The sequence below is a fragment of the Astatotilapia calliptera genome, chromosome 13 (assembly GCF_964374335.1).
Source record: "Astatotilapia calliptera chromosome 13, fAstCal68.1, whole genome shotgun sequence".
NCBI classification, from domain to species: Eukaryota; Metazoa; Chordata; class Actinopteri; order Cichliformes; family Cichlidae; genus Astatotilapia; species Astatotilapia calliptera.
In genome coordinates this window covers 25,036,899-25,052,272 of record NC_137434.1, presented here as the reverse complement: position 1 = coordinate 25,052,272, position 15,374 = coordinate 25,036,899, and the positions used below count along the sequence as shown (strand labels likewise).

At 38.9% G+C, this 15,374-nt stretch overlaps 3 protein-coding genes across 4 annotated transcripts in view; 1 reads left to right on the top strand and 2 right to left on the bottom strand.

Annotated features, from left to right (window-relative positions):
• Nucleotides 1-240: 240 nt before the first annotated feature.
• dnaaf10 (dynein axonemal assembly factor 10) lies at nucleotides 241-7,645 on the bottom strand. Its single transcript, XM_026189282.2, has 8 exons — nucleotides 7,460-7,645; nucleotides 6,390-6,490; nucleotides 6,018-6,148; nucleotides 5,800-5,901; nucleotides 4,850-4,965; nucleotides 4,229-4,363; nucleotides 1,148-1,245; nucleotides 241-1,053 (listed from the first exon to the last, which is right to left on the bottom strand). The coding sequence occupies exons 1-8, from the start codon at nucleotides 7,643-7,645 to the stop codon at nucleotides 846-848; spliced, it is 1,077 nt and encodes a 358-aa protein (XP_026045067.1). The 3' UTR covers nucleotides 241-845.
• Nucleotides 7,576-11,410, top strand: pno1 (partner of NOB1 homolog). The gene is made up of 8 exons (XM_026189283.2): nucleotides 7,576-7,713; nucleotides 7,903-8,217; nucleotides 8,977-9,123; nucleotides 9,235-9,318; nucleotides 9,645-9,705; nucleotides 9,845-9,962; nucleotides 10,469-10,539; nucleotides 11,152-11,410. Exons 2-8 carry the CDS (start codon nucleotides 8,020-8,022, stop codon nucleotides 11,217-11,219), a joined length of 747 nt encoding a protein of 248 aa, XP_026045068.1. The 5' UTR covers nucleotides 7,576-7,713; nucleotides 7,903-8,019; the 3' UTR covers nucleotides 11,220-11,410.
• A 170-nt stretch (nucleotides 11,411-11,580) lies between these two features.
• LOC113034593 (calcineurin subunit B type 1) overlaps nucleotides 11,581-15,374 on the bottom strand; it is a 30,917-nt gene continuing 27,123 nt past the window's right edge. For both annotated transcript variants that reach the window (XM_026189284.2, XM_026189286.2), the window contains one exon: nucleotides 11,581-13,955. In XM_026189284.2, the coding sequence (XP_026045069.1) occupies nucleotides 13,908-13,955 (48 nt within the window). In that variant the 3' untranslated portion in view covers nucleotides 11,581-13,907. The remainder of the gene's footprint in view (nucleotides 13,956-15,374) is intronic.

Sequence of the window (15,374 nt, the reverse complement as noted above, 5' to 3'; positions counted from 1 at the left end):
TCACCATCTAGCCTTTTAAATGGCCCCCCATATTTAATTTCAAAGTGTAATTGACCATTAATGTTGTCCTCAAAAGAAATGGGACACACTAACACTTATAGTAGCATGCAAATCAAAGGGGTGATGTGCAACTGTGTTTGGGCCTTTGTGTGTTCATAAACAAAACTACTTATCTTGACTACAATTACTACTGCAGTATGAAATAAGCCATTTGTATTTGGTTAAAGCAACTGAGAAATCTTTTTTTTTTTATTCAAATACAGATTTAATTAGGAAAAACACCTCTTAAAAATGTCATGTCAAAAGCCACAACTTAAACAATAGACAAAAGTGAACTACAACAATGTTCACTGACAGTGCAACAACGGAAAACGTTTCAGTTTCCTCCTACAAAAACAGAAATTGATGAGAGAAAATAAATCTTGATCCCACAGTAATTCCAAGCCAGAGGCTACAGTTATTTTTCCATCCACATAGAGACTTTACAGGAAATGTATAATTGCGTTACAGGGATACTTCTCTGCAGTAAAGGATAATATCATCTGCAGGGCTCAGCCAGACAATACACATTTTTTAGGGATATCATTTAACATAGGGGGAAGAAATGGCCAAACTCAAGTTTCCCAGTTAATCTAAAATACTTTTTAAAGGAGTATTGATTGAAATGGACATGAGCAGTCTCCAGGACTTGCAGTAGAAAATTGGTGTCTTCTACTAAAAGACTACTCATCATTAAGCCTGTGACTTACACACGGGTGGTGCAGCACTACAGATACTTGTTTGTTTTTTGTTTTTCCCATATTAGGCTGCACAGATCACAAAAAGTCTTTTATGCAGTGCAGTTGTTAAACTATGTTGAGTTTAGTGACAATAAGTACACGGACAGACTGGTCAAAACCCGAACACACACACAGGCCCTGCTTGTCTGGGCTCCAGTCCAGGCTGGCAATTGGCTGAGTAGACAGAGTGACATTCTGTAAGAGGTTGACAGATCCAGCTACACCTACGTCAACACCATCAGAGTCTTTCTTGCATCTCTGAGCAGGATACTCACTGGAAATGACATCAAAACACAAAAAATTATGGTTAGTTTACAGTTTACAGGAAAGAACATGGTGTCTGTTGACTGACTTGACTGGTTACTTACTATTTCCATAGATGTAGGTTGCCGGCTCCTCCTGTGGTCATAAAGATGTCTCTGTTCTGAGGCAAATGTCTCACCTGCCAAATGGTCGACTTATGAGCCTAAAACAGAAGAGTCATGTTTAGTACATAAAGTGTACCGAAAGACTGTAAAGAAAACCTTTCAACCACTTTAGACTGATAACAGTCACAAAGTGTGACTTGTGCTGTTTTTAGAGGTTCCTGTTTTGACTCTTCTTTGGTATAGACTTAAATTCAAAACACAAGTTAAATTTATATCATCAGTGGAATAGTCCGATCTCTGACATTGCATCTTTCCCTTGCTTCCATTGCCAAAAATGCTTCATTTTCCTTGCTTCAGCTGGACAAACTGAATTTGAAAAAGCTTTTGTTTTGCATATGCGAAGTATCTCCACCAAAAAATATTTTGCATTAAAACACACAAAATATCTAGACATACGAAAGGACATTAAAAAGCGAAACAGAAAAACCTCGGAATCCACGTGAAAGAGGCTGCTCTTGATGCTTTGAAAATGACTGAAATTTTGACTATAATAACCATCAATACCATGATATTAATGGCGCCATCTCCAACAACGATGAGGCGGCCTACATGGATGAAGTGAAGAATCTGGCATCATGGTGCCAGGACAACCATCTCCAGCTGAACCTTGGCAAGACCAAGGAGCTGGTGGTGGACTTCAGAAGGAGTCAGCACAGAGACTACAAGCCCATTATCATCAATGGTGCTCCAGTGGAGAGGGTGCAGTCCTTCAAGTATCTCGGTGTCCACATCTCCTCAGACCTGACATGGTCTGCCTACATTCAGCTCCAGACCAAGAAGGCTAAGCAGCGCCTGTACCACCTACGACAACTGAGGAAGTTTAGGGTCTCTCCTGAGATCCTCAGGATTTTCTATACAGGCGTTGTGGAGAGCATCCTCACACAGAACATCACATCCTGGTTTGGGAACAGCTGTGTTAAGGACCAAAAAGCTCTTCAGTACAGCAGAACGCTGCTGCAGGATTGGTCTCCCCCCGCTTCAGGACACCTACACCAGGAGATGCCGGACTAAAGCAGCACAGATACTGAAGGACCCGTCCCATCCTGGCAACACACTGTTCCAACTTCTGCAATCCGGTAGAAGGTTCCGCATCATCCGGGCAAGGACAGAGAGACTCCAGAGGAGCATCTATCCCCAAGCCATCCAGGCCCTAAACACACACACCCGCCCTCTCACATCATCTATAAGTGACTGAGACAGGACTCTCTTCTAGACACTCTAAACCCACCGGCACAATGTACATTTCAAATTCCTTTAATTTTATATATGTTCATTTTGTCTATTTTGTAAAATAGTCAGATTGTCTATTCTTATTTAATTCACTTAATGTACAGAATTCACCTGCTTGCTGCATACATGCTACTACTGCACATTCACCTAATGAGTGAGAGTGAGAGTGTGTGTGTGTATATGTATGTATGTATATATACCGTAATTGTCGGGCTATAAGCCGCTACTTTTTGCACAAGCTTTGAACCCTGCGGCTTTTAGTCAGGTGCGGCTTTTCTATGGATTTTCCATGATTTTTGTGATATCGTAAGACGATTTGTTTTGTTTGTTCCGCTGTTGTACGGCACTACGTTGCCTGGCGGAAGGATCGGGGTTCAAGAGTGGTATGTTAGTCACATGTCCGTCCGCCAGGCAACGTAGTGCCGTACGAAGTAGCGCGAAAAACAAACTTCAAAGTAGCGCTACGCATTCAGCGGGAGGCGTGGATGATGAGCGGCGATAAACTTGCGAAAAGCAAGTTATGCCCAACTCCACCGGTGGATTCTGACAGCGTGGAAAAGTGCGAAAACATCCACGATCACCAACGGATTTTGAAGGGCTGGACTGCTGCATGATGGAGAGGAGGACACCGCCACGGCCCTTCTGAGGGTGTTCGACTCTGACACTGACAACGAGGATTTCTTTGGTTTTGAAAGTGATAACGAAGGAGAGAAGCGGAGAGTGGATGACGAAGCCATCCTGAGCCTGTTCGTTTCCGACATTGGAGAAGAGGACTTTGGTGGTTTTAGAGCGCAGGAAGAAGAGAAAGATGGTGAATGACTGACTTTTCTTCTTGTTAAAGCTGTGTCACTGCACCTGAGCCTAAAAGGTAGTCCGAATCTATTTTTCTGGTGTGCTGTAGGTTACTGTTATGTACTACATGTGCAAATATGTACCCATAACTTGTTTTTCAAAATATTAATAAAAGGGGTGTGTCTCCAAACAGCCATCTCTTTCCTGACAATTCACTTTGTGCATATTCTCTTACATATGATAAGTCAACATTGAAACACCTGCGGCTTTTAGTCAGGTGCGGCTAATGTATGTACAAAACAGGATTTTCCCCTGATTTTAGCTTGTGCGGCTAATATTCAGGTGCGCTTTGTAGTCCGGGAAATACGGTATATATATATATATATATATATATATATATATATATATATATATAAAAAAATGTCCCCCCCCCCCCCCTTGCACAAGTCGAAGGGCGTGTCAGTGAAATGTCAGGTTACATTTCACTGTGCGTTATACTTGTATAACTATGCATGTGACGAATAAAGAACCTTGAACCTTGTAAAGTCCATGTTGTATTTTAGTCTGAAATTCTTGGTGGAACCTTATGACTCATGGTTGGAGACACTGGTGTGCCAACTGTTGATTGCTCAGAAGAACTGGACAAATATTTAGAAAGCCAGGCCCCTGGATTTCCTGGGCCTAGCTAACACTTGGAAAGCTGGCCGTGCACTAATCCTGGTTTAAGTGTAGTTTTTCCAGCGTTTTCCCACAGAAAGCCACACATCTCTTCCCTAACATGCCCAGTCTCATTTTTCGGGCCGGTTACACAAAGGTAGTTAGACAAACATGACCCCAAACACTTCCAGCTATAAAAACGGTCAAATTGCCGTTTGCCCCCATTTCTTTCTATACCACACAAATGTAACAATAACAATAATAGTTCTAATAGCCTTTTGACATTTTCCCCGTACATAGCAGCCAAACATCCATCTGAGTCACTCCACCCAGGTTAATTACCTTTTCAGAAACCGAGGCGAAGCCTTTGGTAGGGTGCTGGGTCCTCATGTCAAAAACGTGGAATTTTCCCTCCAGTGAAGTGGCCACCAGCTTGTTCATGTTGATGTCTTTCCTGTCAAACTCCACACAACATACCTAGTCAAGAAAAAAAAAAATAATAGAAATGAGTCACTCCCTGGATATTTACCACATGGCAAAGCTCCATCACAAATGATTTTACCATGCAGTAGAATGTGTTGAACTTGGCATAATGACTTCTGGCAGGTTTATACACAAAAGGAACTGAATGAAAGAGACAGCCATGTAATAAAATCAGAGCAATTCTTTGTACTGCTTATGGCATGTGAGGAAGTATTCACCTCAGACTGCCCTGTTGTTTTATGTGCAGTGTAAATGATGTGGGAAGTCATTTTCAGTTCTGTCTCCACATTTCACACAGTTTTTGTCTGCATTATAGTTCAAAATCTGTTATTTGTGCAAAGGAAATATTATGTGCCAAAAGAATTCAACCCTTAAAAAAAGCATTAGCTTTAACTATTTTGATTCATGTTTGGTTGAATCAGAAAAAAAAGTAGAAAATGTATATATGCCACATACTGACAATTTTTTCTTTCACCTCACCCCATTTTTAATGTTCGTTTCCCACCGTAGAGACATATTCCGCAGATCGAAGAGTTTGATGTCACCATTGTCATATCCAGCACAAACACAGCGGTCCTGATCATTAAAGGCATGACCTGAAATGTAAATGTAAAGGATATTTTAAGCCTGGGAAAGATCATTGAAAACAAACACAAAGGCACAACATAGGTTTATGGCTGCATTTCCATAGGTGTTCATGCTCATGTGCTTTTTTTTTTTCCACTGTACCATCTGTTTGCACCTTTTGTGTTTGGAGGGCATGGATCAGGATGTTCTTAAAAAAGTATACATGAAAAACAAACAAAAACAAAAGTTTTGTTTGTCATGTCTTATCGGTTATGTGCAGTGCATTACAGCAGCTTTATTTATGGTGGCTGATAGGTTAGCATTGTTGCTTCACAGAGTGTCCTTTGTCTGACCCAGAACAGGGTGCTTCTCTCTGGAGTTTGAATACTCTCTCCTGACATTGTACCTTTGACCAAGGGACTAGCTGGAATTTGGGCTTTGTTCTGCTGTTTAAAATTCAGAGAAATAATCCCCTTTACTAAGTATAAAGAAATCCCTCAAATTGTACACAATAGAATATATGATAAATATTTTTTTACTGCTTCTTAGAATTAATATAACCTATGACTGTATCAGTTCTTATCACTATCAAAAATGCATTACAGTCCTGTCTCTGTGGATACAGATAAAGTGGAGAGCATGTTTTTAAACTTTACTTGTGGATGTTGGTACTTCGGTCCTCAAGAAAATAATGTTCTGTGAGGACCCTGTTAAGGGGCACAAGCTGTAACAGTGTCCTTTATACTACCACAACTATTGCAGGAGCCTTAACCTCTTCAGACCTTATGTTCTTTTCTGCACACCATGGAAGTAGGGGAAGCACCAGCACTATCAACTTAGTTTCTGAAGAATATTTTACAAACCAAAAGCAACAGTCCAGCAGTCCCTCTTGGTTTCTCCTTCCATTGGCTCCATGTTGGCTACAGGGGAATCCTTCTGTCTGGGATCCCACACCTTGACTGTACCTATTAAAATACAATCATGTAGGATCTAGTCTTATTTTCGTGTACTTTACTTTCCCACTATCATTGCACTGAAAAGTAATTACAATCTAGTTTGTTTGTTTTTTAAATGCTCTTACCATCTCTGCTTCCAGTAACGATCTCAGGCGCACCATCACCAATCCCCAGACCACCAACACCATCAATACTATTCACGATCTCTTTGTGGGCCTTTACAGCATATACGGGCACATCCGGGGTCTCTAGATTCCTGTGAACCACAGGACATCAGTACTGAATAAGTCTAATGTCGACGTAACAGATTTTTAAAATAACATTTCCATTACATTTTTTCTATTCCATTCCAATTATAACTGTCTTTGGGATTTGAATATAAGATCTACAATTAACACAACAAGTGTTTTTTGGTTAAAAATAGAATTTAAACCTTGCTTTCCCAGTTTGATTCTTGCTATTACAGGCACAACAGTTACAATTGGTGTATACAATACCATATATTGAGATTTCCATCAAAATCCCCTGTTGCTATGTGTCTTTGCTGAAGAGACGTGGCCCCAAATGTTCCACATTTTATAGCTTTAGGTTTCTCTACCTGAAACATATCACAGAGGTAAGAGTTTGTTTAGTTTCGTGAATGGGACAATTCAGCATATAATGGAAAAGCAGTGTGGAAGGAGTGCAGTGAAAATGTATTTTCATAATCCAAGTGAGCTTGAGCTTCAGGGCATAAACTGACAGTCAGGCATTCTCCTTTAGGATTTTCTGGTTGAACCTATTAATTCAAGTCGTCCAGGCCAAAAGCAGCAAAACAGCCCCAGACCATCACATCACCATGTTTGATTGTTTTCTTGTTTTTTTAGCTAACGTGAGATGGCCCTTTGTGTTCATTTTGGTCAGCAGTGGTTTTCACTACGGAACTCTCCCATAGATGCCATTTTTACCGATTCTCTTTCTTATCATTGAATCATGAACACTGACCTTAACTAAGACGTTCTTGTCTTATACTAACATTTGCTTGATCATTTGAAACATGCGTGACAAATATGCAAGAACATAAGAAATTGGGAATAGGGCAAATACTTTTTCACAGCACTGTATCATGTAGGCACTCTTGATTCAAGCTTTAGCAGCAAAATGACCTACACTTGAAACAAACAGGCAAGATAAGTATAAAAGAATCATGTTTATACACGTTTTGTTACGTTTACTCTCCTTTATCTGTATCTTGATGCCTGGCACACATCCCATGGCGCAAAACTACAACAGTAAGTTTTGTTTGTAGTACGATACACTGGTGACAGCGTAGCAATCTTTTAATCGTTGCAAGTGATGCTGTAGTATTTGCTTTTTAAGTATAATCTGGATAAAGTATGCCAACTATAGGATAATCTACAGTAGAACAATAATGAACGGGCTGCCTTCAAATTGTTGTCATGGAAACACCCTTGCCAGACTTTTCTAGAACTCTTCGACGGGCTAGCTAGCTCTGTACGCCGTTTGTATGAAATATCTGATAGAAAAGAAAGGAACAAAGGCCCACAAGAGTAGAACGTTAATGTACCTCCTTTATGAGCTGAGCCTCGCCTTGGTGAACTTCATATATTTGAATCACTCCGGTTCCACTAGGAAAGTTTCCCAGACAGACAAACTTCGCGCTGCAGGGAATCCATTTACTGTCAAAAACCGTATAGTTCAAACTCTTCTGAATATGCGTAATAATCTGAGGCTTGGACAGCGGCGATGACATTTTTATAAGAAACACTGATATCGGCGTGAAAAACTAGACAACTGTCGCTCTCTTCCAAAACAAACTAGGTACAGCTGAGCGAGCGGCTGCCTTAACAGATGCCTGACAAAATGCGTATCTTTCAATAAAATATCTATGTACATTGGTACAAAAATCATATGCAAAAATATATAAACAGCTTGCATTCAATTCTAAAGACAACTAGAGACATCATAGATAGTTATAATAAAATAATTTTGTTACCTCTCAATCTACAGGCGTCGTTGATGTGGCTGTTTGGGTCCTTTTCGTCCCACGAGGACATGCTCACGCGTCTCCGTTCACAGTCTGCTTAGGTTTCTACTCAAAGTCTGATTTTAAAAACTTTTTTCGAGATGGACACCGACAAAAACCCAGTCCCGGACTCTGTAGTACCCATTGAGAACAAAGATGACGCCGATTCTTTCACAAAGGTTAAGTCAAAAAAGTCTCAGAAGCGAAAACGTGAACAAGATGGAGCGAGCATGGACACAGAGGAGCCCGTGGCAAGCAAACGACCGCAATTTCCGCCCATTTCAGGAGACAAATTACGGGTAACTACACCACGTGCATATATAGACTCTGTGTATTCTCTCGGTTTTGTCAAATAAATACCAATAACTGTACATTTAATGTTATTTGTCATGTTTACAAAGTAGCTTCCCCGACCAAACCATTAACTATTATGCGCACGCGCGGTGTAGTCATGTGAATACACTAAATAAAGCTGCTGTTGTGGTAGTGTGGTTGCCCAAGTAGAATATTCAAATACACAACAAATACTGTGTTTAGGTCGTGACTGTTATTATAATACTTATGATTTCACAGTACTCTGACTGTTTAAAGCACTGTCTACTAAAGCAAAAATACAGTTAGGAAAACAAAACGCATAAATTACTCGTGGTTAATATCAGTCCAGTACTCAGAGGATTAATTAGAAACTTTGAAATTAAGCGTGCATATGAATGTTTCAGTAATTAAATGCACCGTCAGGCACAATAGAAACCCGGGGTTGCTGTTTATATGTACTCTGCAATCTCTCTTTCTACTTCTGTTGTGGATTAGTGGTTTCTGTTATGATGACATTTTTTTCACTGTTTCCTGATGATTTAAAGATCAGACAGTTAAGTGGAAAAAAAGTCACCACATTAAACAATCGTAAACATGTTACATTAGTTGCAGCATTGCTTTGAGTTCGGGTTACAAAGCAAAGATGTTTTCTGATAAATCCTAACCAAATGTCATAGAGTAGTTTTGCTAACATTACACCGTATGATCAGAAATGTTCTTTGTGTTTGTTTGTTTTTTTTAAGGGATCAGATGAGATGCGCAAAATCCCAGTTCCAGCTCACAGATACACACCGCTGAAAGATAACTGGCTGAAGATTTTCACTCCTATTGTAGAGAACCTACAACTTCAAGTTAGATTCAACCTCAAAACAAGGAATGTTGAAATCAAGGTAAGCTTCTCCTGTTCATGTAGACTTCGGTGATTTGGTGAGCCTATTTATTACAATGCTTATATACAGTATTTCATCTCTGATATGACTAATATGCCTTCTTTCTTTCAGACATGTAAAGAAACACAGGACATCACCTCACTCCAAAGAGCAGCTGATTTTGTTAAAGCATTTGTTCTTGGATTTCAGGTTGAAGTAAGTACATGAGTTTTCTGCATGTTTTAATTCTGCCTGACTGCTTTTGTACTGAATGTGTATTTGTCAAGCCAAAAGTCAAGTTTTGGCACAGTAGTAGAGACACTTGACTGAAACTTACTTCAGCTCAGTGTAGTTAAATAATCTATTGTTAATACAATAAAAGTTTCCTCCCTGTCAGTAGCCTCCATAAAGTGACTTGTAGTTGTTTTTGCTTTGTCTAAATGTGTAAATTATCTTTAGAAGCTGTCACAGTATTTTATTGTTAATTTTGAGCCTTGCTGGATTGTCACTCGTGATGTAACATTCACACTCTCTCCCCTCAGGATGCTCTGGCTCTCATTAGATTAGATGAGCTCTTCCTTGAAAGCTTTGATGTCACAGACGGTGAGTTTCCACCTCCGTAGCACTTGTGGCTGCTGTTAGAGTCGTCATAATTTCTTACCAGTTCTCTTTCCCTGCTGCATGAAGAATACAATGTTCAACCTCTCGAGATCTATTTAATTGTTCTCCCATGTTTTGGCAGTGAAACCTCTGAAGGGAGACCACTTATCCAGAGCTATTGGAAGAATAGCAGGGAAGGGAGGAAAAACCAAATTCACCATTGAAAATGTCACAAAGACTCGCATTGTGCTTGCAGACACGTGAGTAAATCCACTATTTTGATATGCTACAGTAAAATTACTAATTAATTTTTCACATCATTTGCTTCTTAATCCCTCATTAATTTTCTTTAGCCACCTTTTTGAAGTTGATACGGTTTCACTGCAGCATTAATCAAACATTTAGATTGGGATTTTTTCTCTTGCATTGTTTTAGTCATGATAAGTATTGGAGTTCAATACAGATCTTGCAAAGAAACTCTGTAAAGAAGAGCTTTACTTCTTTGGGATTAAACTTAAAAAAATAAAATAAACTGGCCTGATTTGGTTTGTTAATAAGTGCATAAACATACTATCATATATTACTTACTAACAGTTTTTGTCACACAAATGCTATTTTCCTCTTCACGCAGATGTTTTTGTGGGTACTCTAAAGACAATATAAACAACCTTTCGCATACATCCATACCTGCAGTATGTTTTCTAGTTATGTGCCTTGTATTCATTGTTCATTGAAACTGCGAACACTCTGCTTTGTCTGTCTACAGAAAAGTTCACGTATTAGGATCTTTCCAGAATATCAAGATGGCCCGGACAGCGATATGCAACTTGATCTTAGGTAAGACGAGCATTGTTTTTATAGCACAGTATATCATGTGGTTGATGCTATTGAGGTGGTGCTTTATTGGATGAGCTGGTTGGACACTCTGCTGTCTCAAATACCGTTACTCCTGGAGAAGTACAAGTACTAATTTATTCACTTTGAGGTACTCATTTAAACATTGAAATTTAGATTATAAGACTCCCCTGTGAATCCTTTTATGGATTTCAATTTTGATATATACTTAAATGCAGCAGTAAAAGTGCCTAAATTAAAAGAGGCTAGGCAATAAAGCATTGGAATGAAGCCATTTTTCTGAATCAGGTGTTTAAAAAGACCTGTTATAACACTTAATGTTTTCCGTAAGGAGTGCAAAAATCGAATTTCTTACTTTTTTTTTTTTTATAAGCTGACAGTCAGCTTAAAGAAAAACCCTAAAACATTGAACAAACAGTTTAGCCAAGTCCTGAACAAACCTATTTAACTGCTGTGCAGCCTTTTCCAGTGTTCAGAGCATCAGTCACCTGACAGCAAATCCATCGAATCTAGCATTAACCATATTTGGAATTGAACTCTTTGTTTACACATTAGTGCTGAGAAGTGACCTTTAAATCCCTTTTGCCCCTACAGGAAGTCCACCTTCAAAGGTCTATGGCAACATCCGAGTGGTGGCTAGCAGGACTGCAGAGAGATTCTAAACCTGAAGCCTGATTGGTTACCATATGTATTTCTCTTCCCCTATTGGCTGGTGGAATTCCTATGTGGGATCTGTGTTGAGACCGTCACTGCCCTTTGGACTAATACCTCGGGTTCTTCTGTAATCTCGTGGTTTCTGAATCAGCTGGTATCAAATATGATTAATAAAATTATGATACGTGCATTAAGGGAATATGGATATCTGAAAGTACGTGTTTGTGCAAATGTGTTTAAAAAAAAAAAAAAAACTAAACGAAGCATGTGTGTACTCTTCTTTCCTGGTGAATGAAGATACAAGTCTAGTCAGTCACATCTTGGTCAGGTTTAAAATAATAATAATAAAAAAAGGACAGTCAAATAGAATACTTTCAACATTTCAAAGTTTATTTAAATTTTATTTTTCATACAGTATCAAGTTTCCAACAGTCCCACAGCATAAGATGCAGCATGCAGAAAAAGGAAAAAAAAAGGTTCTCAAACTTAAATCTTCTCATATCCCCACACAAACTAAAAAGAACCCAAGTCCCTCAGAGAAAAGTAGCACTTACAAACTAAAGCGCGGTCTGAACTATACAGAGAACAGAGAGCCAGAACTGCATTTAACAAATACTTATATACAAAAGGAAAAAAAAAAAAACATCAAATTTTCCCCTTTAAGCTGAGTACAGTGTGTGGCAGTTTGAGACAGGATCAGATATGCAACTTTTACTGGAATCGAAGCATCTCGCTGACCCGGGTAAAATACAAAAAGTTACATGTAGTTCAGTTCAGTTGGATTACCTCTCATAATATGTGTACATTTACCAAAGTTTGGCAACATCCATATTGTATACCATTAAATTCTTAAATATATTAACATCACCATCCATGTGTAAACAAGAGGATTATTTCAAAAAATTGATCTACATGCACAACAAAAAATATACTTCCATGTCATGCAAGCACAGGGAGGCCCAAGCCGTGCAGAGCTTTGGGATAGGGGAAAAATAGAGCACTCCAGATGCACATCTCTTGACTGAAAACTGTTGTTCAAACCAGCAGTTGACCTCCAAAAGCAAAACCAAAGCTATCCCATTGCTGTTTGCAGTAGGAAGCATTTTCCCTAGAAAATAAAAATCTGGCTGAAGTTATGTTTTTTTCTCCCTGTTAGTAGGTCAGAGGGTGAGAAAATGAATTGATTGTGACAGAAAAAAAAGTGGGAGAAGAAGCCAACTTTTGAAATGTACACGTTCAAAGAAAAAAAACAAAAAACTACAATTTACAGTCTACCCATTGCACACTCGTTATGCCAACATGTTAAGATTTTAAGTGTTTGTGTTGCGCTGAAGAAAACTGACCCATCCTGTGCTGTACTGAGACGTATTCAGAAGGGCTCATTGTTAAGCAGAGGCAAAGCCATCTCCACTTACGGTTAAATAAGCTGAGCACACTTTGATTACCTAATATACACATACTGGTTAACAAAAAAAACAAAAAAAAAAAAAACACGCTGCCTGCAGATAAGTCTCTTAAATTGCTATGTCCTTGCACAAATTGTAATCTCACCATTATTCACTCTCAGTTCTAAGCCAAGTCCGTCCAGCCTCTGTTCCTAACATTAAAGTCTTGAAATACTAATGATTCCACCATCATTCATTAGTCAGTGTGAGTGCAGAGCTAATCTTTGCATTGGAGATTGTCTTAAAGATGCACACTGCTCTATGCAAAATGCTTCACAAGAGTAAACCATGTATCAGTTTGCAGCCACAAATTATTTTTCAAAAGACATTTTCTTGGCATTAATTTTTCTATCTATAATTTTATAACAGGAAACAACGATTATCTCCAACAATATAAACACATTCTTAAGTATAAATAAAACTACCACTCTTAATACAAAAAAAGAAAGGAAAATAAAACTGGAGTTGCTTTCCTAGGAGTGACTGGAAGCTTTACCGGTCTGCAAAACTGCGTGCGTGAGCTAAAATGGAGAACAAAAAAAAAAAATTATTTTGATTTGCTTCTAATATGACTCGTAGTCGAGCAGTTGGAAGCGTCACGAGCCCATTTGTCTGGCATGAATGACTGCTGTGATGATGGGTAATAACTTGGACTGGTTTTCTGGATATGTTCTGGTTGGCACTTCATACCCTACACTTTCTAGTTGTGCTGCAAGTCAAGTGTTAATACACTACACACTTCCCCTCACGAGACAACCATAGATATACTTGTATTTTTTTTCTTCTTTATAAAAAACAAGAACAAAAAATAAATATCAAAAATAACAATTAACAAAAAGAAAAAAAGAAAATGAAAGGATGAAATATGAACAAGCCAACCAGCCTCTTCACCGCATCCCCTTCCCCCCCCTCATCCAAAACCGGAGACGCTCTTGCGAATTACAAATAGATGTCCTTCAGTCTCTTAAAGTGCTACGACCGGGTTATTGAGAGGATTTACAGTTCAATAACACTTCAAAGTTGGCTTCACGAGGCCTGTGTTTTGTTTTGTTTTTTCTCAAAAAGAAAAAGTGGCTTCACAGAGAGAGAGAAAGAGAGAGAAAAGAAAGAAAAAAAAAGAGAGAAAGAGAGCGAATACTTCCATTGATTTACACAGAGAGCGTTTTGCCGGACGTCTTGAGCAGATCTTCAGAGATGGTGGAGAAAGCGAGAGTCGAGGACAAAGGGGGGGATTCAGCAAGCGGAGAGCGCTCACACATCCACCACCATCTTTTTGTGTATATCGAGGCCACCAACCACCTGGATGAAAGTGCGAAAGGAAGGAATAGAAAAGAAAATCTTTAATAGAGTGCTGTTAGTGCTGTGGAGGTAAGCATTAAAGTTCACATAGTTTAGTTTTCTTTATAAAGTGCCAATTCACAACAACAGCACCCGAGCTTTATATTTATATGCAAAATTTATGAATAAATTTTGATATGTGCTACGTTCAACAGTAAAAAGCCAAAAGTATTAGAGAAGAAGCTAACAATCAATCATCTCTGATGAACAACATGTGGCAAGAGTGGAAAGGAAGAACTCCCTTTTACCAGGAAGAGACCTGCAACAGAATCCGTCTCAGGTTAAGGCACCCATGCCCAAACAAGACGGCCCCTTAAAAACATTTTGACCTGCACAATAGAAGAACACCAATGTTTGGTACTGCTATTTTTAAAAAGTTGTCATCTTTTTATTACTGCCATTAAAAGGTAACCTGTTATGACCTTATATACTGAGAAAACAACTCAGTGTATTTTTAACTGACTAAAAATAAACATGTTGGTTCAGAGGGTAAACAGATTACTGTACATTACCTGTGAATATACGGCCTTCACCTCATTGTAAAGTGATTTCATATTGGTAACGTTTCATTCACCACATAACCATCAACAAGCATGTCAGTTTCACTATGAGTGACCGCATCAACAACAAGTTCTCGCTGTAACACTGCTGTGGAAATGCCGAAATGTAACAATGGGATCAACGGCATCCTGAGAAAATCTACTAAATTTATTCTCTTATTTTTACACACTTTCTCTTCCGTTGTTACTTTTACACAACAGTGTTGCTAATACTACAAAGCAAGAATAAAATCATGTCATGGAGCCTTTTCCTTGAACCTTGAAGTGTTTGAGCTGCACTGCTTCGGTAAGAAAAAAAAAAAAAACTGATCTAATACTCTCCTGCACCACTCTGAAAATACACTCCCACGAGGACAGAGCCATTTTAGTTCATGGCTCCAGAGATATAGCTGTCAAATGTGGGGCTCATGTCTGTCAGTTGGAAGTGGAGTCTTTCATTTTAGAATATGTCTCAGAGCAAAGCCATTTCCACTGGGGTCCGACAACAGACGAGTCGGTGTATCACACTTTTCAACAAGATGACACTAATTGTATTGAGAGAACTTCATTTGCATCTGTGATCTTAAATTAGATAATTACAGCCACATACTTTCTAGTTAGTTTATGCATATCAGTACGACAGCAATGAGAATATTGATCTGGGTCAGCGCTTTTACAAACCAAATAACGCTCATCACTGCCGACCTTAAATTTGCTGGATGACACAGATCCTCCTACAAATGCCGTAAGTACACACCAGGCTATGTTTACAGCCCTTGACACCACATTTCAACAAGGAAGTGTGAAACTGAAACCCAATGCCGTTGAGCCTAAGCAAAAA